Below are 19945 nucleotides of genomic sequence, written 5' to 3' on the forward strand. Positions count from 1 at the left end.
AGCCACTATAAACACCCACTCCCCCTTATTCTTTTTCGTATATTTTCGCGCCCAAGCTGCCTAACGGTCCTTTAAATTCGTCTGCATGTCCCAAACGCTCTGATTGAGACGGCTCCAAATACAAGATGGCCTCCGTCACCTCGCTTGACAAGGACTTGCGCAGTCTGCGCTTGTCCCGCTATACCCCGCAGGCAGCCGCGGAAGTGCGCGATTGGATTGAAGAAGTGTTACACGAGAAGCTCCCGCCAGGAGATCTCCTGGATGCTTTGAAAGATGGCGTTGCACTCTGCAGGTGAGAATAATGCGAATTCCCTTCAAAGACAGGGCCATTCAAAAACACTAACAATATTGCAGGCTGGTCAACTTGGCCGTCTCCCCCGGCGTCAAGTTCAAGCAGTCCTCGATGCCGTTTGTGCAAATGGAGAACATCTCTCACTTCCTTCGCGCATGTCAAATGCAGCCCATCAGCCTCCCTCCGCACGATGTCTTCCTGACCGTCGATCTCTACGAAGCCAAGGACCCCGCACAAGTCCTACAATGTCTTACGTCTTTCAGTCGTCGGGCCAATGCTCTCCAGCCTAGCAAGTTCCCTCGCGCTCTCGGTCCTCAAAGCAAGGCAGCCACTCTGAGCCCGCATGCCACCGGTTCCAGTCAAGGCGCTTATACCCCCACCAAGTCGAGTGTATCCGGTCACTCCAGCCCGGCAAGGTCCCCGAAGCCAGTCAGCAGCTGGAGCAAGAAGTCTGATGAGTTTGTCACGGCCCCCGCCTGGAACATCCACCAGTACGGCTACATGGGCGGCGCAAACCAGGGCAGCATGGGTGTTGCCTTTGGTGCACGTCGGCAGATCACCACCGCTGCCCCGCGTGTTCCCAGCTTGGCGGAGAAAGAGAAGCGGAGAAAGGAGGAGGAAGAACGGCAAGTTTTGGAAAAGCAGGAAGCAGAGCGCCAGCTCCAGCAGGAGCGCGAAGCGGAAGAGGAGCGTGCCCGCATCGAGGAAGAGCGCCGCTGGGAGGAGGAAGCCAACCGTCTGAGGGAGCAAGAGCGGCGTCAAGTCGAGGAGGAGCGCAAGCGCTGGGACGCGCAACAGCGCAAATGGGAAGAAGAGGAACGGCAACGCCTGCGTGAAGAAAAAGAAACGGAAGATAGGCTAGAACGCGAGCGACTTCAACGACGAGAGGCGCAAGACAGCCGTCTCAACGGACAGTTCCTCAGCCAGTACCAAGCCAGTCTACCGGCAGCATCTCCCGTTCCCCCAGTCTCCAGCGAGAACCGCGAGAGACAACGAATCCGCGAACTCGAGCGCGAGTTAGAACGCGCAAAGGAGAGAGAACGCCAATACGAGCGCGAACGTCAAGACATCCAAGAAAGGGCCACCAAATCGCCGCCTCGCAGTCCCCGGCCAGCCCAGCCCAGCTACGACCTATCTTCCCTCGAGCAAGAGCGTCGCATGCTACGCACCGAATGGCAAAAGCACCACGACGAGCCACTCACAGAATCAGACATCCCCCCAAGCATGCCTCCGCGACCCCTCCCAGAGCCCGTCATCTCCGCCGAGGACAAACCATCCACGCCCCCTCGCCCCTTGCCCGACCCCACCGGAGCGAAGCCCCCTATGCCTCCACGACCCCTCCCCGATCCCACAAGCTACACCCCTCCATCCCAAAGCCCCTATACACAAGAGAGCCGGGTCGACCGATTCCTCGCATCCAACCGACCCCCTGTTGCCCCGAAGCCCGCCGCCCACCGGCCTCAGGACTACACCACCACAGCGGAGGTAGACGCCGAGAATAGCCGTCGCGCCGCCGCTCAAGAGAAGACCAAGGCCGGTGGCTGGGCTTCCAAGTCCCTTCTGGAACGCGAGATGGAGCGCGAACGGGAACGTCAGCGCGAGTGGGAGGAAAACCAGCGCCAGACACAGGAGGCAGCAGCTAGGGCTGGGTCTTCTACTGCGGGCGCTAAGCGGCAGATTATTGGGCCGAGGCCACCTCCGTAAATATAAAGTGGAGTGTGCCCTTTCATAGTTCGCCTCGTTTAGTGTCTTCTTTTACCCCCTTTATCTATTTTATCTGCCTGTCTGGTTTTAGTTTATCTCCCCTGTGTTGTGGATATACCCTTTTCTTTGCCTCCTTTTTTAATCCCCCTCGCACCGCTTGGTGCGGTGGTGTGTGCAGCAACTGCGAAGTTTGTTTGGTTTTCGCGGTTCAAAAATATATTTCTGTTCGGGAAAAGAAAAAATTAAAATAAAAGGAAATCAAATGTGAATAAATGAATAAGTAGTTTTCGAGTGAAAAACCGATAGACATCTCAAAGTTCAGATTCAGTTTCATATCAGTTCCAACTAAAATGGGTATTTGTACTATCTATACATTAAGGAAATATGGCCGAAATCCTGTCTCAAGACAGTATGAGAGTCGACGAGCGAAACAGAAGGTATACTTTAAAAAACAAGGAAAGCAACATGACGCGCTTGCTATTGATTCGCTCACTCCAATCACACACGCATGCAAATAGAAGAAAGAAAAAGAAGAAACAATTTAATACCTCAAGCATCATGTGGTAGTGGCATCACCCTCGAACGGCAGAATACAAAGCACGAGAAATTGTAACCGCTCCGCACTCTCCTCCAACCACGCACGCTCGATATCATCCGCCCACCTGTAAGCTTCCTGGACATATTTCCGCGATTGGTATTCGGACCGGTCGAAACGGCGATTAACGCCCTTATGAACGGCTTCTCGCAGACTTTTTGTGACGCTTAGCATGCCGTTATCGGCGAGAAGAATGATCAGTGACTCCAGGATGAGGGAGATTTTGGTGTTATCGGCTATGAATTTTGTGCTGGCCGCGTAAGGCAGGAAACATCGTTCCAGCTTGGCTTGGTTGAGATATTCGTCGTCGGTGTCGGGGGCGGCGGTCTCGCGCATGCGAAAGAGGAGGAACTCGCAGAGGGTGGTTTTGGCATGGCCAGAGAGGTAGGGGAGGGTGGAGGGGCTGATGAAGGCTTGGAATACAGGGAGGGGCAGGTGGCGGATGTTTTCGGCGTAGAGGTGGTAGAGGTCTTCGAGGGGGATGAAGTCGTCGGGGAGGTATTGGGAGACGGTGGATAGGAGTTGTAGGAGACGTTGTCGGAGACCGAGCGAGCGCATGCCTCCGTAGAAGCCGACGTCGCCGTGCATGTAGGGGATGTGTCTTGTGGGAAGCTCTTCTATGGGCACACGAGCGCCAGTGCTTGGGGCAGAGCCGCCGTATGGGCCGGGGGGTGTATTGATGCCGTTGGGGCCTATGGCGAGTGATTTGCCTCTGCGCTTGGACTGGGGTGCGCGCCGAGGGGTGGGTTTTTCTCGAGAGCGTTTGGACCTGCTGGTGGTTGAAACAGACGGATATACTTCCTCGTCGGAATTGGCGTCCGTCTCATTGATATCCTTGTTTTCATCGTCATAGTCTCCATCTTCGATCGGATCATCGTCCGTGAGGTAGTCGCCGAACTCGTTCTCATCGATGTTGACCTGCGCGCTGCGCTTTCTGCTGGTGGAGGTGTGAGCTTTTGCGTATTTGAGTTCATTTTCGAAGACTTCGCGAAACTCGTTGCGAGAGGTCGAGCCACCGTCTGCAAAGATGGAGCGGACGATGCGCCGGTATGGACCGTACGTGGTGCTAGCTCCGTGGATGTAACGGAATATGATGCTTTCTCTAAGAATCTGGAGGGCTGGATCATCGTCATGATGCGTTTTCTTCCTTCGGGACTTCTTCGGGGAGGGCGGTGGTCCCTGTTCACTAATGGTGTTCCCGGTGTGAGCCTCCTTATACTGTCGAAATCGTTCGTTCCAATCACTCTCTAGAACATCACACATGTATTCAAGCCAGACCTGCCACCACGTCCAGCGGGGACGATGGCGAACAGAACAGTTGAACGCCCAGCCAACGACATGCCAAAAGTCTTCTGCATTGGACCACAGGGAAAGAGACTGGCCTAGGTCTAAGTTCAAGGGTTTTGTATCATCGGAAGATAGGTCCGAGGGTGGGGGAATGTTCTCTGCCACGGGACGTCGTCTTGTATGGCGGGGAAAATCGGGTAGGTTGAAAGAGAATGCAACGTTTAGCTTCGAAGAGATGGGTCCGACGAGGGTATTGGTCAGTCGAAGCAGACGTAATGCGGCCAGGGGTGCTTCTTCCTCCTCGGTTGTTTTTGCGCGCGTGGTGGTGGAGGGGTGTATGAGGAGAGTTGCGGCTAGGGCGAGTTGCTGGACGGGTGGAGTATATACTGGCGCTGAGGCAACGGTACCGGATGTGAGGATATTCAGTAGAAAATTGATAGCTTGTGTATCTAAACCGGGAGGTCAGATGTGGACAAAGAAGAAACAGTGATGCGGAGGAAACGGACAGAGTCTCTCTTCAAAGAAGATGGCTGCATGTTGAGCTAGCTCGAACGGGATGGGTTTGGCGGGTCGATGAACAGGCAGATTCGCCTCTAGAGGTTCTGAAGCCGCCATAGAAGATGGGAGTGAAGGGAGAGGTAGAGAAACGAAGAGGATGTGGAGAAGATGAGGGAGAGATGGAGATGAATGGAAATGGAAATGGCGGAGCGATAAAGAAAGCGACGCGACTATGCTTATCGATAACCCAGCCGGGGCAGCAAGTGTGCCAGCCAATCAGATGCGGTGCCTGACAATGCGGGCCACAATCAGGCAGTCCACACTGCGAGACCAATTCGGTTTGTTCCCTACTGTTTGCAACAGAGAAATGAAGGGTTGGTTGAAATGGACGGGATAAACCAAGTATCCTGAGTGCTAGCCTGAAACTTTCTGAGCTGCGGAGAGTTGATGATTGCTAACTTATAGAATATGATGCATAATAATGAGTCAACTTTCAGCAAATCAGGGTGCTGTAGTGTAGTGGTCATCATGAAACGTTGTGGTTTTCCGCAGCGCCGTTTCGACCTGGGTTCGATTCCCAGCAGCGCCAACAATTGGCGTTTGGGCCTGATCTGCTTTCTTTTTTCTTTTTGTGCGATACACTTTATTTATTGCTCTATTTCATGCGAAACCATGTTCTTTGTCTACGGCGGCCACAATATAATAGCTCTTTTTCTGCTTTCAATTCTGTTACTGTGCTACATTCATCAGTGTCTCTCTTCCATTGCTACATTCAAGCCACCGAGTCTCTGTGGGCTAAGGGACCGAGATACGTAGTATTCCGCATGAACCTCCATCACCATATTAATATACAAGTTAATGTGCAGTCTATACAGTAACTAATGAATATATAGGTAGTAGTACTATATGATTACTCCATGTATTAGTGGTACGAGTGGTTGGTGTGTCTAAATACCTTCCCGATTATATATAGAAGGGCTACACCACTACACCGAAGGATAGTGAAAAGCCATATGACATCTAATCACGAAAACCAGGAGAGATAAGCAACGAGCACCTCATAGAGCTAAGTGGTAACTCTTAAAGTCATATGCACAAAGGTTAGTTAGTAACCTGTGGTGTAATTAGTGGCTGGCTACTCCCATGGATCCGACGCTCGGACGGAACACCGTAGGAGCACAAGCGCGATGAATTTCCAAGATACCCACTCGACAGACAATCATACTATCCAGGAAGAATCCCAAGCCTACTTCTGTTCCACCATAGCACAAGACAGGGAGTTGGGTTCTATAGCAGATTAGTCGTCCTAGCACAATTCGTGGATTAGCAAGCATACTGGCTATCTTGCCCAGCACCACCCTGGAGAGCCACCGTCCGTTAGGTCACATGGATGGAAAATATGACCAGACACCACTATCTGAACGGCAAGTCAGACAGAATCTTCTTGAACAGACCGTGGGCAGTCCCACGGATCATCCACAGCCACTTTCCCAACCAGCCCGACTGTCCAGGAACATGAAGCTATACTCCTTTCGCTCGGGCCCGAACAAAGTTTGGCCGAAGTACCCACACCCCGTGCCACGAAAAGCTTGACCTGAGCCAATCGTTTGAGGATTCACGTTCCCAACATCATTCGTATCATTCTCTTTTTTCGTTTGCCGAGTGTATGTACCCCCCAAAATGAATGCCTCTATAGCAGTAGTGGGGACAACATATGGCAGGGATGAATCCCCCGCGCCCCCTTGAAACCTGTGCGCAATGTCGGTGAAGTTTGGATGAACCTTCCAGTTGATGCCCCGCGTACCTCGTATGATGTGGGTGATATAAGCCAGAAAGGCAGGGAGCTGCGCGCGAGCCGTCCGGTAGACGATCCGCATTCCCATTGGTGATCTCGGCAGTCGAACGGGATTCACCATCCCAGGGTGCACAATACGAAGTCACTGGAGCCAGATGGCAGCCATTCACTGACAATATCCAGATAGAGATTGGCTTCGTAGAATGCTCGTGGTCCATACCACTAATTTAGCTGGTCTGAACGATGCTCCGTAGGTCTGATTGGAGGGGCGTAGTCTAGTTATCGGATGTCTCACTTGAGACTCGACTCACCACCGCAAAAAGACCCTGGCATTCCCGGCGGGATTGATAATTGACCCGCATATCCCACAGACCCAATAACTAACCAGACTTTCCGCCATAGGCGCATTTCTCTCAACCAGCACGTGTGTTTGGGGTGGTTGATGAATGGATCTATGTCTCAATCTGGTCATGATAAGCGGACGGATACCCAATCCGATCAGCTCTTTGGACGTGGGGTGATAAACAAGATCGACCACGGTGAGGGTGAAAATCCTCCCTTCCCACCTCGCATCACCCCAATAGCAATCATATCATACCTGATGCATGTGTCATACACGGTATGGTAAGATGGAACCTGTAAAAAAATTCGTTTTACGGCGAGGGGTAAGATAGACGGATGTGGCTCGAAGAAAAAAAAGCGGAAGAATCCCGCCAAGCGAGTGAATACTTATCAATCAGCGGATCTCGTATTTCGAGAGATGATCTGATTAAATAACTTTTTGTTGTCGCGTGTGTTTGTATTGCGTTCATAGGGCCAATCTTCTTCCCTTCGTCGTCAATATGGGCAATAATCCGGTCTTTGCTGTCACTGGTAGGTTCATCGCAACAAAACAGATATTCGTGAAGTGATAGGTTACTGATTGCGACCAGTGTTCTTCATCTGCTTCCGAGAATGTCTGGAAACAAGCGTGGTTGTGTCTGTGCTGTTGGCTTTCTTGAAGCAGACTCTCGGGGATGACGGGGGCGATACGTATAAGCGACTCGTGAGACAGGTAAGTGTACTCGCGGCTTCAACATGTCATTATCGTTAGATTCAATTGTTTATAATTGTCTCGTCCACACCAGGTCTGGCTAGGATGCGCACTCGGACTATTCATCTGCCTCTGCGTCGGCGCAGGCATGATTGGCGCCTTTTACAGCCTAGGCACGGACACATTCTCTAGCACCGAAGATATCTGGGAGGGTGTTCTAGGAATTTTAGCATCTCTCATTATTGCGGTCATGGGAGTAGCCCTATTGCGAGTGTCCAAACTGCAGGAGAAATGGCGGGTTAAGCTCACCAAGGCTCTTCAGCACCACCGCAACACCAACACCTCGCGTAAGGGCCGTGTGAAGATGTGGCTCGAGAAATACGTCATGTTTATCTTGCCATTCATCACCGTACTTCGTGAAGGACTGGAGGCAGTGGTGTATGTTGGTGGTGTTGGATTGGGATTGCCAGCTACCTCTTTCCCTTTGGCGGTAGTGGTCGGTCTCATTGCAGGATGCTTGGTTGGATATCTGATTTATCGGTAAGTAAACCAAGCACCGTTACTCGCTAGATGACACAAGCTAATGCAGACATCACATGTTATAGAGGAGGCAGCGAATCGACCATGCAATTTTTCTTAATTGTCTCGACCTGCTTCCTTTACCTGGTAGCCGCGGGCTTATTCTCCCGCGGTGTATGGTACTTCCAAAACCACGCATGGAACAGTATCATTGGCGGGGATGCCTCCGAAACGGGGTCGGGCCCTGGGTCTTATGACATCCGACAGAGCATCTGGCACGTTAACTGCTGCAACCCCGAGTTGGGAGGTGGCGGCGGATGGGGCATTTTCAACGCCTTGCTGGGTTGGACCAACTCTGCCACATACGGATCCGTGATTGGCTATAATCTATTCTGGCTCTGCGTGATGCTCGCCTATGCTGCGATGCTGTATCGGGAGCGGCGTGGTGCAATCCCCGTTATTGACCCGATGATTGCGCGCTACCAGGCGTTCAAGGCCCGGGTGATAGCAACCATTCTTCGTCGACCAGTGGAAGAAGAGAGCGTTGAGCCGGTGGAGCAGTCGGGGATTTTTGCAGAGAGTGGCAAGGCGAAGGAGACTGGTGTCGGAGGGCCAATGTCTGTGAGGGAGGCGGAGGTTAGGGCTGCGTAGCGATAGACCGATGGTGCTAGACTGCTAGTATAGACAACGGAGCGGGGGGTTTTCTCATTGAACCGCGTCATGCGGGTAATGTAAGTAGATTATAATTTGTAATCGCATCTGGCGGCTTTATGGTTCCTTGACGAACCAAGAAAAATAATAGGCGCCAGTTCCGCAAATTGCCAGAGGAAGACAGAATGATACTGCGTAGTAAATGAAAGTAGGGCAATCGTAATTAAATCATACAACACATTACCGCAAGAATACTAGCGTAATACCCGCTCTTGGCGCGACCGGACCCAGCATCAGATAAGCCAACGCCCAGACAGTTTGATAAGATTGGGGGCACAAGACACCATCTGCTCGCTTGCAAATGATGAGGAAAAGAAAAAATCTGTTCGACTGCCATCTTTAAGCCATTTCATTGTCGGAGATATTATAGCCAAGCCATGCCAAGTCGGCGTTCTCTACCTGAACTGGGGATCAAGCTATTGTGGGACTGCATGCTGGGTGGGACTCCGAGAAATCTACCAGTTCGGGCGATGGTAGAAAACCGTTCCTCACGTACAGCCCAGTATTCGGTAGTACTAGTCAATATCAGATGGGCTATCTGATTCGTCTCAAGCCTCGCATTCGTGGATGGCTCCTCCTCATTTTACCTTCATCCGGCGGCCCGACTGATTGATAAGTGGGATGATTGATCCATAGTATCTAGTAGTCATACTAGTCATTTAATTCATCTTACCTTTTTTACTTTCGTACTCCACCCTGCCAACTGAAACCCCCAAAGGGCCTCCAGCCCAGGGTATATAGAACCCCCAACGTAGAACCTCCCCCCTTCCCTATTTCTCTTTCCTTCTTTGTCCGAGCAAATTCCCTCCCTCTCTCTCGTCCTTCATCGTCCGCCCTTTCATCCCGGACAGGACAGACAGACAGACAGACAAGATGGCCTTCCCCAGCCGTCTTCTCCCCTGGCTCGCCGCCACCTTCTTCTTCTTCATCGCCCAATGCCAGGCCAAAACCGTGACCTATGACTGGAACGTCACTTGGGTGACCGCCAACCCAGACGGCCTGGCCGATCGCCAAGTCGTCGGCATCAACAATCAATGGCCCCTGCCCATCATCGAGGTCGACAAGGGCGACCGCCTCGTAGTAAACATGCACAATGGACTCGGCGACAAGAGCGCCTCAATCCATTTCCACGGCATGTACCAAACCAACACCACGGAAATGGACGGCCCATCCATGTTGACCCAATGTCCTGTGCCGCCGGGCAGCTCCATCACGTACAACTTCACCGTCAACCAGAACGGCACGTACTGGTACCACTGCCACACCGACTACTGCTACCCAGACGGCTACCGCCAGGCCCTCATCGTGCACGACAACTCCTCCTACTTCGCCGACAAGTACGACGAGGACCTCACCATCACCATGACAGACTGGTACCACGAACTGACCGAGACCATCGCCCCGACCTTCATCACCGTCGATAACCCCACCGGCGCCGAGCCCATCCCGGACTCCTTCCTCTTCAACGACACCCTCAACACCAAAATCCCCGTGGAAGCAGGAAAAACCTACCTCTTCCGTCTCATCAACATCGGCGCCTTCGTCGCCCAGTACTTCTACATAGAAGACCACACCATGCGCATCGTCGAAGTCGACGGCATCTACACCGACGAGGCGGAAGCAGACATCCTCTACATCTCCGCCGCGCAGCGCTACACCGTCCTGGTGACGATGAAGAACTCCACGGAGAAGAACTACCCCATCGTCATGGTCGCCGACTCCCAACTGCTCGACACCATCCCCTCAGACCTGCAACTCAACCAGACCAACTGGCTCGAGTACAACTCCAGCGCCGCGTTCGAGCAAGCCGTCATGACCGTCTCCGACTGCTCAGACCTCAACCCCTACGACGACATGGGCCTTGTCCCCCATGACCGAATGCCCCTTCTCGAGAACCCTGACATCTCCCTCGATCTCACTGTCACTATGCAAGTCCTCGACGACGGCGCCGATTACGCCTTCCTCAACGACATCTCCTACACCGCTCCCAAAGTCCCCGCCCTCTACACCGTCATGTCCGCGGGCGACCAGGCCACAGATGCCACTGTCTACGGCGACTACACGCACTCCGTCGTGCTGGAGAAGGACCAAATCGTCGAAATCATCCTCAACAACGGCGACACCGGTACCCACCCATTCCATCTTCACGGTCATGCCTTCCAGATGATCGATCGGTACCCGCCGTATGGTCCTCATTTCTATGACTACGCCGACGGTGATCCGATCACCTACAATGCCTCGAACCACACCGCGTTCCCGGAGTACCCGCCCCGGAGAGATACCTTTGTGCTTCCGCCCCAGGGTTACTTTGTTGTGCGCTTCAAGGCCGATAACCCCGGTGTGTGGTTCTTCCATTGCCACATTGACTGGCACTTGGCGCAGGGTCTGGCTATGGTGTTCATTGAGGCCCCCTTGGCCATTCAGTCTAGCGTTACTATCCCTCAGCAGCATTATGAGGTTTGTGAGGCGGCGGGTATCGCTACGGCGGGTAATGCGGCCGGTAATACCAAGGATTATACCGATCTTACGGGCCAGAATAAGCAGGTTGCCTGGTTGCCTGGTGGCTTCACGGCTAGGGGTATTGTGGCTCTGGTGTTCTCGTGTGTGAGTGCTTTCTTGGGTATGGGCATGATTGCTTTCTATGGATTGTCGGATATTAAGAAGGGTGGGGGTCAGGTGCAGACTAGGAGGGAGGAGGTGAGAGAGCATGAGGATTAGTTGTTTTACATTTTATTTTTTTGTTTTGTTTGGATAAGGGGGTTTGGAGAAGATGCTCTGGTTTGCATCAGATACCCGATGAATTAGATAGGATATAAAAGTATGTAATGTATTAGAAGTGTAAGGACTCTTGTTTATCGTCATCTTCGTAACTCGTAAATCCCACAAGATGGGCATAGAATAATTATCTAAGAGGGAAAGGGTATGCATGGCCAGCATGAATCGTATCAATATAAGGAAGTCGGACTGCCTCCCCACCCCTATGCAATCGATAGAAGCCAGCCGACGATATACTCATCGCCGTGTCTTGCAGTGGGTGGTCTGGCCAACCCTTATTGCCCAGGTTGACTTGTTTTTCTGGGAAAAGTGGACTCCTGGGCTACTAGATTGCCCGGTAATTCACCTAATGGTAACCGAGATGTTGGTTTTTGTCTTGCCCGAAAGATTTCCCGTCTGCTGCCAGAGATTTTTGGAGGCGACTCAAAATCAATGATCACGAGGCCGCCAGTCTCTTCATTCCAAAGTATATTGCGCCATTCTTGGTCGCTATGAATGACACCACACGCACTGATCTTTTCCAAGACCTCATTGCACTGCTCTCGGAAAGAAGAGGCAGTCTGCTCAGTCATAACCTTGTTCGCTCTAATACCTACCCAGCTTAAAACAAGCATATGCGCCATCAACTGGCCGTGATACCAGTACCGAACGCGCGGAGCAAAATCCCCCACGCATACCGGAACATGTGTACCTTGAAGAGAGCGGAGATGATGGTAGGCTTTGACTTCTTGCCCGAGGCTTGGAAGCTGTTCGGCGCTAGTGGCCTTGAGAACCACAGTGTATCCACGAGATAATAAGGTGGCTTTTAAGAGAAAACCAGTCCTACCGACGATGTGTAGCTGCTCGAAACCAATTTCCCGATCGCGTGATAATTGATCAGACAGGAGGCGCGTCAAATCACGAGCGTTGATGCTGTGGACACCATGTCCGTGTCTTCTGACGTTCGGACTTTGAGGATCCAGAGGGCCTTTCTTAGCCAAACCACGCAGGCATTTCATCGTGCAATACTGGTCTTGAATCGCGTTCTTTGGATTTTCGGCTCTTTTCGGCGTGCACCCGCAAGCTTTCTGGGATTCTCGCCCTCGTCCTCGTCGTCGTCCTCGCCCGAGCCCGAGCCCGAGCCCTCGGTCGCCTCGAGCCCTTCTAGAGGCATTATTAGGCGGCGGAGAAGGGGAAGGCGGGCTTGAAGGAGCTCCTGCTTCGTCTCCATGCTCATCCTCATCGTCAGTTCCTTTGCTTTTCCGTGACGGCTGGAAGTCAGGCTGACAACGCCGTCGTAGCATATACGGAGACCGATCCACGGGTTTCCACGACGGGGGCTTATATTCGGAAGACGGCGGCTCTTTGCGGACCGATTCCGGTATCTGTTTCAAGATATTCAGATATTCGACTTCCCACGTGTCCAAATGATCGGCTGCATCGTACCACGCCTGAGATGGAGGATCAGCTTGCACGGCGTTGAGCGTGAAGGCCAGAACCTGAGCAACTGCTGTTCGGTGTAGACGAAGCTCATCCTCGTCAGTGACATCACGGTTGGGGACGAGCAAATAGTATTGCACAACCGATGGATCTTCGGTGATGCGAAGGCAGATGAAGGCCTCCCCGGTGCAGATATAGCCGTGTTGGACTCCCACGTCTACCATGTATGAGAAAAGCTGGGTGATTACTGCTGCTACGAGCCAGTAGCATGGTATTCGAAGCTATCTCCATCCGTGCTAATGACATCTTTCTCCAAGTCCATCTCGTGGAGGCCGGCGAGTATTTCAGCCAGCGATAGCTTATGTGGGGCTTTGTGTTCGACAGCGTACACGGGCACTCGTTGATCGTCTGATATTACATAGACGCAGAACTGGTCAGCCCGACGGTTACGTCGTCTCCGATGGATCGGCCGCTGTGCACTTCGTGCTCTGCCTCGAGTAGAAGGTACGTGTGGCATCGATTCTGCTACTCGAAGCTGTTGCATTGACGTTTCGAGGGGAGAGGTCATGTTATTGGCATTGTTATGGTCCTCTAAACTAATATGTCCATGGAGTTTGAAGCGCAGACGAAGTCTGTCGTTGTTGTGTATCTCTTTTAGAATTGAACGTACGAATCTATCCACAGTTTCGCGTTGGAAGTATTCAAGTTGAAGTTCGGACCTTACTGGTTGAATGTCTTGCCGGATGAAATCCAGTTGATCCTTGGACGCGAAAGCGCGATGCGTGGAAAAACCGGGGCCTTCATTATCGAATGCTTCCCAGATGGTCTCTTGAGAGGCAGGAAACCCTTCCCAAGGTACTAAGCGTTTAGGCCGGATTCTACTGACAGGGTTCGTTGGGTCACCCTGGGTTGTTAAAGTGGCATCTGCCTCAACACGTATAGCAAGAGAAAGCTCATGACATCCTTCGAGAAGGCCAAGAAGGGTGCTTGGTTCGACTCGCTGCTCTGCCTGACTGATTCGCTCTTCTGCCTGAATGATTCGCTGCTCTGCCTGGCGGATTCTTTCCAACAATGTATTCACATCATGCTCCATGGCGCGAGCAAGAGAAGGTAATGGTATGTTGGTTGTGAATAGACGTAGTAGTAGTATCTATCCCTTTCAGGGCCGACAAGAACTTGCGGTACTGCTGACCAATTGTTGATAGAACGTGGGACTGTGAAAGAAAGAAACAAACAAATGTTTCAGTCCACTTACAACCTGCAGTATGGGAGAGGAAAGCCACAAAGGGCATGTCCTCTAGAGATGAGAGGGAGTGGGTTAGTTATAGTAAGAACAAAGTCTCCACCTGGGGGGCTCAAGTTCATTTTTAGGAGACCGCTTTCTCCGCTCTGCTGTGAACCAACTGTGCAGCTTTCGGCGCCTTGGCACATACATCTAGACCATCTTACCCTACTCACGACAGTGTGACTGTTGGGATATCCATCAATCATAGATTACTTCTCCATCATCTTCACTGGAGTTACAGACGCAGCAGACTGCCCCGAAGACCCACGTGGCCTGCTAATCTAGTCTTCATCCAAATTGGGCACGAAATGCATTCGTTCACTCTGATCTTCCGATTATTGCTGGGATCACTGTTTGACACTTCATGTAACAGTTCCTGTCAAGTCTGATCAGCTGCATCATGGCAGTGTAACCGTGCAGTGCACCGATTATGTACTATCCAGTTGTTTGGCGCGTCGCGTTAACCCTCCAAAGGAAACATTATACAGTAAAATGGTTTCTTCAATCATATTACAGTAGATCGTCAGAAGGGAAGGGAGGCCTCGATGGACGAGTAAACAATTTGGATAACTCTTGCCATTGGACATGGCTATTGCTCGATGAGTTGCTCGGACCCTAGTATTCACCGTGGGACTCTTACTTTGATTGAGGATTGCTGATTTCTTTCAGGGGAGATAACAGCAGGCCAAGGGACAGTTGTCTGTCTGACAAACCACTTCACTGTTGTTTGATGGGCTTGTGGATTTGCGGGTCAAAAGAGGAGTACGATATGAATACGAGTATTATAGTAGGTTATCTCGGCTGTTCCCATGGCTGTGTGATCACGTAGCCAGAGTTACATACTGCCAGCCGAATTCGAGTCTAATAAGAGGCTATGAATTACTCCGCTAAGATCACGCCATCAATGGCGGACTGCTGCCTACGGACAGCCATATCAGGTCTACAGGTAGTACCACAGCATAAGGAATATCTTCTTATATAGAGTGTAGTGATGAGAAGAGAGTCCAGAACAATCAGACCGGCCTCGCCTTATCTTCATCTATTCCGCATACCCCATTCACGCCAGCACCTTTCTATAAACCGAACCACATTTTCCCCTTTTCCTTGCCTCCTCCATTCTTTTCGTTTTCCGAAACAAGACTGACGGGTCTGTCTGCCCATTGCATGCCGAGATACGAGACCCACGAAATCGAGCACGATAGAGAGATTTGGGATAAAGCAAAACGTTAAAAGAACAGAGAGGCAAGGAAAAGAGACAGCGACGCCAAGCGGAGAATATTATCAAGAACGGGAAGTAGTAGTTTAGTAGGGAGAAGCAATAACACACAGGTTAAGTGTAAGGGAATAAAAGCAAGTAGATAAAGCCAAAAAGGAAACGGAAAGGAAAGAGGAAGAGAAGATAGCGGCTACTCTTCGGGTATATCAGAGAAGAGACCTATTCGCAGACGGTGCGACTAATCACATCAGTTAGCAAGTGACTCACCCACCACAGAAAGCAAGGACAGCAACATACAAACGGCAATTTCGGGATGACAACTCCCAGGGTTGCAAGGAAATTGATGGTGAAATACGTCAAGTCGTAGTGGGTATAATGTGTACTAAGGAGGAAGAGACAAATGGGTACGCAGAGGAGGAACTTCTTCGTGGGGGTATACTGGTCTCCATTGTCGATCTGCTCCCACATGTTGAGGTTGTCATACGCGCCGGCGTTGAATTCAAAAGGGATGCCCCGCACCCAGTGGAACATGAGGAAAGAACCGAACATGTAGCTGATGTTGGTGAGCGTCCATGAGGTCTCCTGCGAGACGCCGGGAATGATGTCGAACAAGATCTTGAGGGCGATGATGAGAACGAAGTGAATGGTCCAGGCTCCTAAACGGTAGTACAAAGTGGTCAGCCACTGGGGGTGTCATGGAAGTCATGGGGACATATGCTGGTGACAAGTCCCCGCCGGAACTCGAACCCCTCCTTCTGCAGCGACGGAGTGGTGATGATGGGGGGGGGGGGGGGAAATGGTGGAGATGGAGGTGGCCACTACTCACCCTTGGCGTTGACCCAGTTCGCATTCAAATTGGGCAGGGCAGCCTGGTCGCTGGTGTGCTCAATGGACTCGGGAGGCTCTTGGTAGATGATGCTACTCGACCGTCTCCTCCGTCCAGCTTTGCCCTGGGCCATGGTGGTGTCCGGGGTCAACCGGCGCGACGCAGCGTCGACGTCCGGGGGGAAGGAGATGGCACGGGGAACGATTAGGGAAGACACTTTGGCGGTATTGATCGGAGATCGAGCGAAGAAAGAGGAGGAATCAAGTGACAGGAATGAAGAGGAAATGGTCGTGAGAGAATGGCAGAGTGGTCAAAAAGGACGCCGCGGGCGAGAGAACGAGAGAGCAAGCTGGCTGGAATACCGAGAGACTGGAGTGACTTCGACTGGGAGGCGATCTTGAAGACGATCGGCGGCGGTGTTGGTCACGGGAGCAGGTCTCCGTATTACCGGAACAGGGGGTAAATTACCGCCGGGCCAAAGAATGAAGTTGGACCCTAAGATAATATAATATCACGAAAGAAAAAGCGAGTGGATGACTTGCAGGATGAGAAAGAGAATCGAAAAAATCTCAAACGAAAGACAATGGAAGAGAAGAAGGAAAAAAGTCAAAAAGAAAAAAAAAATAAAAGAGGCCAGCAGTCCGACATCCCGAGGGGCAGCCGAGCAGATCCTCAACTTCAAACTAATTGTCGGCGTGGCTAAGAATAGCCGGGACGCTTGCTGCATCCCATCGTTCTAGATAGAGTCTAGACCACACCATCGCTGCACCAACCAAATGCCATTCCTGTCTAGGTTGATTCGAGACCTTAATTAATGATTATATTGCTATCTATGCTATCTATGAAGGGTTTTCTCCTATTCCATATTCCCTTGATTGGTTATCACGAACATATGAAATCTTACTGGGAGTGTCTGACTCAGGATGAGACTGAAGTGGATAAACGCAATCTACGAGCCTCTCGTTGTCAGCATCTACTAACAAAATACTGCAGTTAGTACTGGCGGAGAGCTTTTACTTAGGTTCGTCTAGTGTCCACACAAATTAGCTGCAGTGACCATATAGTCTATCTACTGCTGAACAGCTTCGGAAGCGTGTAGTAACCATCTCAGTCTCAATGGCTGAATACTCCGTTTTGCTATCATCCAATAAGATGATAAATCTTCTCATTGCATTGTCCACGCCCTGACAATCACTCATAAAATATTCCGACTCCGTTAATCCCGGAGCAAAAAAGCAAATGTATCTCTTGGAAACTGAGAAGGTCGCGAACATCGGATCGTTTTGCACTAATCACATGGCATTTGTCGCTTTAATCCAGGGTTTCCCTAGGAAATGCCAATAGCTGATCCCCTAAGATCCTCTCGGTGATCATATCTGAGTTACCAACGCATCTCTAGGATTCCTGATAGGCCCGTCTCTCGTTGAGGGGACCCATATGAACTGGATATATCCAACACAGCCATCCTTTACTCGCGTCATGACGAAGATCAACAACAATCAGCAATTCGTAGGAGTCCGAGGAATAGACCGGCCCGTCTCCAAGATCGAAATATCTCGAAAAAAAAGCCACAATATGTGCCCCTTCCAGACACTGCAGCTCATTACGTAGCTTGTCTCCCAATCCTCTCCACCATCAACTTGTACCAGACAGCCATCAGTCTATAACAATGAATATCAGAAGCAATAACGATGATGAATGATGTGATGCTGATACTCGTTCGTGACGATACAATACCTGCACATGGCACAAGTGGCTCCTATCACCCGCCGTAAAATTCTCTCCGCGAAATCTGAAGGTAAATCCGAAACGAATCTTGCAGCAGCAAGCAAACGCCTCAACTTCCTGCTCCTTCCCCCTTCCATTCCTGTCTTCTTCCCAGGATGCCCGATTCTCCATCCGACGACAACGATTCCAGAACCGCCGCCGTCGGCCCCCGCGCTCAGACAACCGGCTCCCGCCACTCCTCGCGTCAGAGCTCCCACGATCCCAACCCGAACCCGCGGAAAAGGCGTCGCCGCAGTCGTTCCGCCGACGTTCGCAATGTCCGCGACTTTGTCCCCCAAGGCGCTACCTTTAGTGCAGCGGGACTTGGTGTTGATGTAGACGCTACCTCGTCTTCCGGTTCCGACAGTGACGACGGGTCGTCCGACAGTGGTGATGATGATGATGATGATGGTGCGCAGACCGAGTCCGCGCCCGCGCCGCCGGCGAGCTGGAATAAAGGCAGCAAGAGTGCGATTCGGACATCGCTTCGCAGTCGCGCGAAGCCAGAGGAGAGCAAACCTACGTCACAGTTCGACTCTGTCAACGACAAATTCTGGCGCAGTCGCAGTGAATCTGTCTCGTCCCAAGGCGAAAACGAACCGGAAGCATCAAAGCCCGCTCAAGTCGATGGTATTGAAGAGGGTGAAGTGAATGAGGAGGAAGCTTCAGACGAGTCCAGTCAGATGCAGCTCTCCGGCGACTCAGATGATTCAGAGTCTCTGGGTTCGGAAGCAGACGATTCCATCCTGCTGAATATCGGGTCACGGAACGGCCAAAGTCTCGGTCAGGACCAGGATGGCTTAATCACCCCAGACGGCGACGACGACTACGACCCTGAGGCATTACCAGTATCCAACGGAACATCTACCAACGGACAAACCTCCACAAACCAATCCAAGGAGGACGCGCTTCTCCGCTTCTCGAAGAAATACCCGACCGCCCCCTCCACCCTCGCCGACCTCGATCGCGAAGACATGGACGTCCAAGCGAAATACCGCTTCTACGACCGCGACGTCAACGCCATCGACCTCCAACTTCCCATCGCCTGCACAGAATGTCTACTCGAGGGCCATCTCGCAGATGTCTGCCCGTCCCGAGAGGTAACGCTCACCCCTTCCCCATCATCCCCACAACCACCAACTAACCAACCATGTAGTGCATACACTGCGGCGCCTGGAACCAGCACCAAAGCAGCTTCTGTCCGACCTGGCGCCGGTGCCAACGGTGTCGCGCGCGCGGCCACGACGACGACAACTGCCCATCGGCACTGAAAGGCTCTTCCAGCGAATTCCCCTGCGAACTATGCGGCTCTACCACGCACATCGAAGAAGACTGCGACCTGATGTGGAAGCTCACTACTACCCGCCCGGACTCCGAACCCGTCCTCGTCTCCCTCTCCTGCGCCCACTGCACCAGCAACCGCCACCTCATCGGCGACTGTCCCTCCCTCCCATCCACCCGAACCCTACTCTCCTCCTCCTGGACCGTCCGCGGCATTGACCCTAATATGATCACCAACATCAACTCCGTCGTCAACCATCGACGAAACAACAACAATAATAGCAACAGCAACAATAATGGTAATAACCGAGGAGGTCTCAAAATCCGCGGCCGCGCCGACCATCGCCCGCCTTCCTCCGACAGCGACGACATGATGGCTCATCGACGTGCACCTGTCCATCGCGGCGGCCGCGGCAATATCCGTATTGGAAGCGGAATCGGTAGAGGGAATAAGCATATTTCGGGTGGTAATGGGTATCGCGATAGATCTGATTTCGGCCCGTCGAGGCAGCGCTCGATGTCGCCGAATCCTCGTTCCATGCGCGGGAGAGGTGGGAAGGATAGTTGGCAGGGCGGTGGTGGACGGGGGAAGTCGTCCGGTGGTGGTGGTAGTCGGCCGCCGTCGAGAGGTGGGAATCCCGGTCGTGGAGGAGGTCGTGGTGGGAAGAGAGGTGGTGGTGGTGGTGGGGATGCGTATCGACCGTTACCGAGTGCGGCGAAGAAAGCATGGGATAAGTATCGGCTGTGAGGGGGTGGGTTTCTATCGTTATGAACAGGTTCGTTGACGCTGGCGTTTCCTGTGTGTGTATATATACCCCGAGGGTGGAACGTTTGATGTTGCATGTTTCAAAAGTTGTGTGTGTTAGATCATAGCCCATAGCTTAGAGCTCATTATATGTACAGATGAGATGATACTATAGATATCCAACGTGATGTGTACAG

General features: G+C 51.9%; 8 protein-coding genes and 1 non-coding gene across 9 annotated transcripts; 5 read left to right on the plus strand and 4 right to left on the minus strand.

The window, feature by feature from the left end:
* Nucleotides 1–125: 125 nt before the first annotated feature.
* On the plus strand, nt 126–1996 carry AtWU_05698 (calponin homology domain protein; the record flags this gene model as incomplete). The annotated part of the gene is made up of 2 exons (XM_035500808.1): nt 126–292; nt 355–1996. The coding sequence occupies 2 exons, from the start codon at nt 126–128 to the stop codon at nt 1994–1996; spliced, it is 1809 nt and encodes a 602-aa protein (XP_035356701.1).
* Nucleotides 1997–2552: 556 nt separating this feature from the next.
* AtWU_05699 (uncharacterized protein) lies at nt 2553–4493 on the minus strand (the record flags this gene model as incomplete). The annotated part of the gene is made up of 2 exons (XM_035500809.1): nt 2553–4327; nt 4385–4493. The coding sequence occupies 2 exons, from the start codon at nt 4491–4493 to the stop codon at nt 2553–2555; spliced, it is 1884 nt and encodes a 627-aa protein (XP_035356702.1).
* A 388-nt stretch (nt 4494–4881) lies between these two features.
* Nucleotides 4882–4965, plus strand: AtWU_t148. The gene is given in 2 exon segments: nt 4882–4918; nt 4931–4965. It is a non-coding gene; the product is annotated as a tRNA-His (tRNA).
* Nucleotides 4966–7013: 2048 nt separating this feature from the next.
* Nucleotides 7014–8374, plus strand: AtWU_05700 (FTR1 family protein; the record flags this gene model as incomplete). The annotated part of the gene is made up of 4 exons (XM_035500810.1): nt 7014–7044; nt 7104–7225; nt 7299–7744; nt 7810–8374. The coding sequence occupies 4 exons, from the start codon at nt 7014–7016 to the stop codon at nt 8372–8374; spliced, it is 1164 nt and encodes a 387-aa protein (XP_035356703.1).
* A 933-nt stretch (nt 8375–9307) lies between these two features.
* fetC (putative ferrooxidoreductase Fet3) lies at nt 9308–11152 on the plus strand (the record flags this gene model as incomplete). Its single annotated transcript, XM_035500811.1, has 1 exon — nt 9308–11152. The coding sequence occupies one exon, from the start codon at nt 9308–9310 to the stop codon at nt 11150–11152; it is 1845 nt and encodes a 614-aa protein (XP_035356704.1).
* A 332-nt stretch (nt 11153–11484) lies between these two features.
* On the minus strand, nt 11485–12852 carry AtWU_05702 (metalloprotease m41 ftsh; the record flags this gene model as incomplete). Its single annotated transcript, XM_035500812.1, has 1 exon — nt 11485–12852. One exon carries the CDS (start codon nt 12850–12852, stop codon nt 11485–11487), a length of 1368 nt encoding a protein of 455 aa, XP_035356705.1.
* Nucleotides 12853–12881: 29 nt separating this feature from the next.
* Nucleotides 12882–13721, minus strand: AtWU_05703 (metalloprotease m41 ftsh; the record flags this gene model as incomplete). The annotated part of the gene is made up of 1 exon (XM_035500813.1): nt 12882–13721. One exon carries the CDS (start codon nt 13719–13721, stop codon nt 12882–12884), a length of 840 nt encoding a protein of 279 aa, XP_035356706.1.
* Nucleotides 13722–15319: 1598 nt separating this feature from the next.
* On the minus strand, nt 15320–16088 carry AtWU_05704 (ORMDL family protein; the record flags this gene model as incomplete). Its single annotated transcript, XM_035500814.1, has 3 exons — nt 15320–15367; nt 15427–15785; nt 15956–16088. 3 exons carry the CDS (start codon nt 16086–16088, stop codon nt 15320–15322), a joined length of 540 nt encoding a protein of 179 aa, XP_035356707.1.
* A 1750-nt stretch (nt 16089–17838) lies between these two features.
* Nucleotides 17839–19751, plus strand: AtWU_05705 (zinc knuckle domain protein; the record flags this gene model as incomplete). The annotated part of the gene is made up of 2 exons (XM_035500815.1): nt 17839–18822; nt 18879–19751. 2 exons carry the CDS (start codon nt 17839–17841, stop codon nt 19749–19751), a joined length of 1857 nt encoding a protein of 618 aa, XP_035356708.1.
* Nucleotides 19752–19945: the final 194 nt, after the last annotated feature.

This window comes from Aspergillus tubingensis (genome assembly GCF_013340325.1).
Source record: "Aspergillus tubingensis WU-2223L DNA, scaffold_7, whole genome shotgun sequence".
Taxonomy (NCBI): Eukaryota; Fungi; Ascomycota; class Eurotiomycetes; order Eurotiales; family Aspergillaceae; genus Aspergillus; species Aspergillus tubingensis.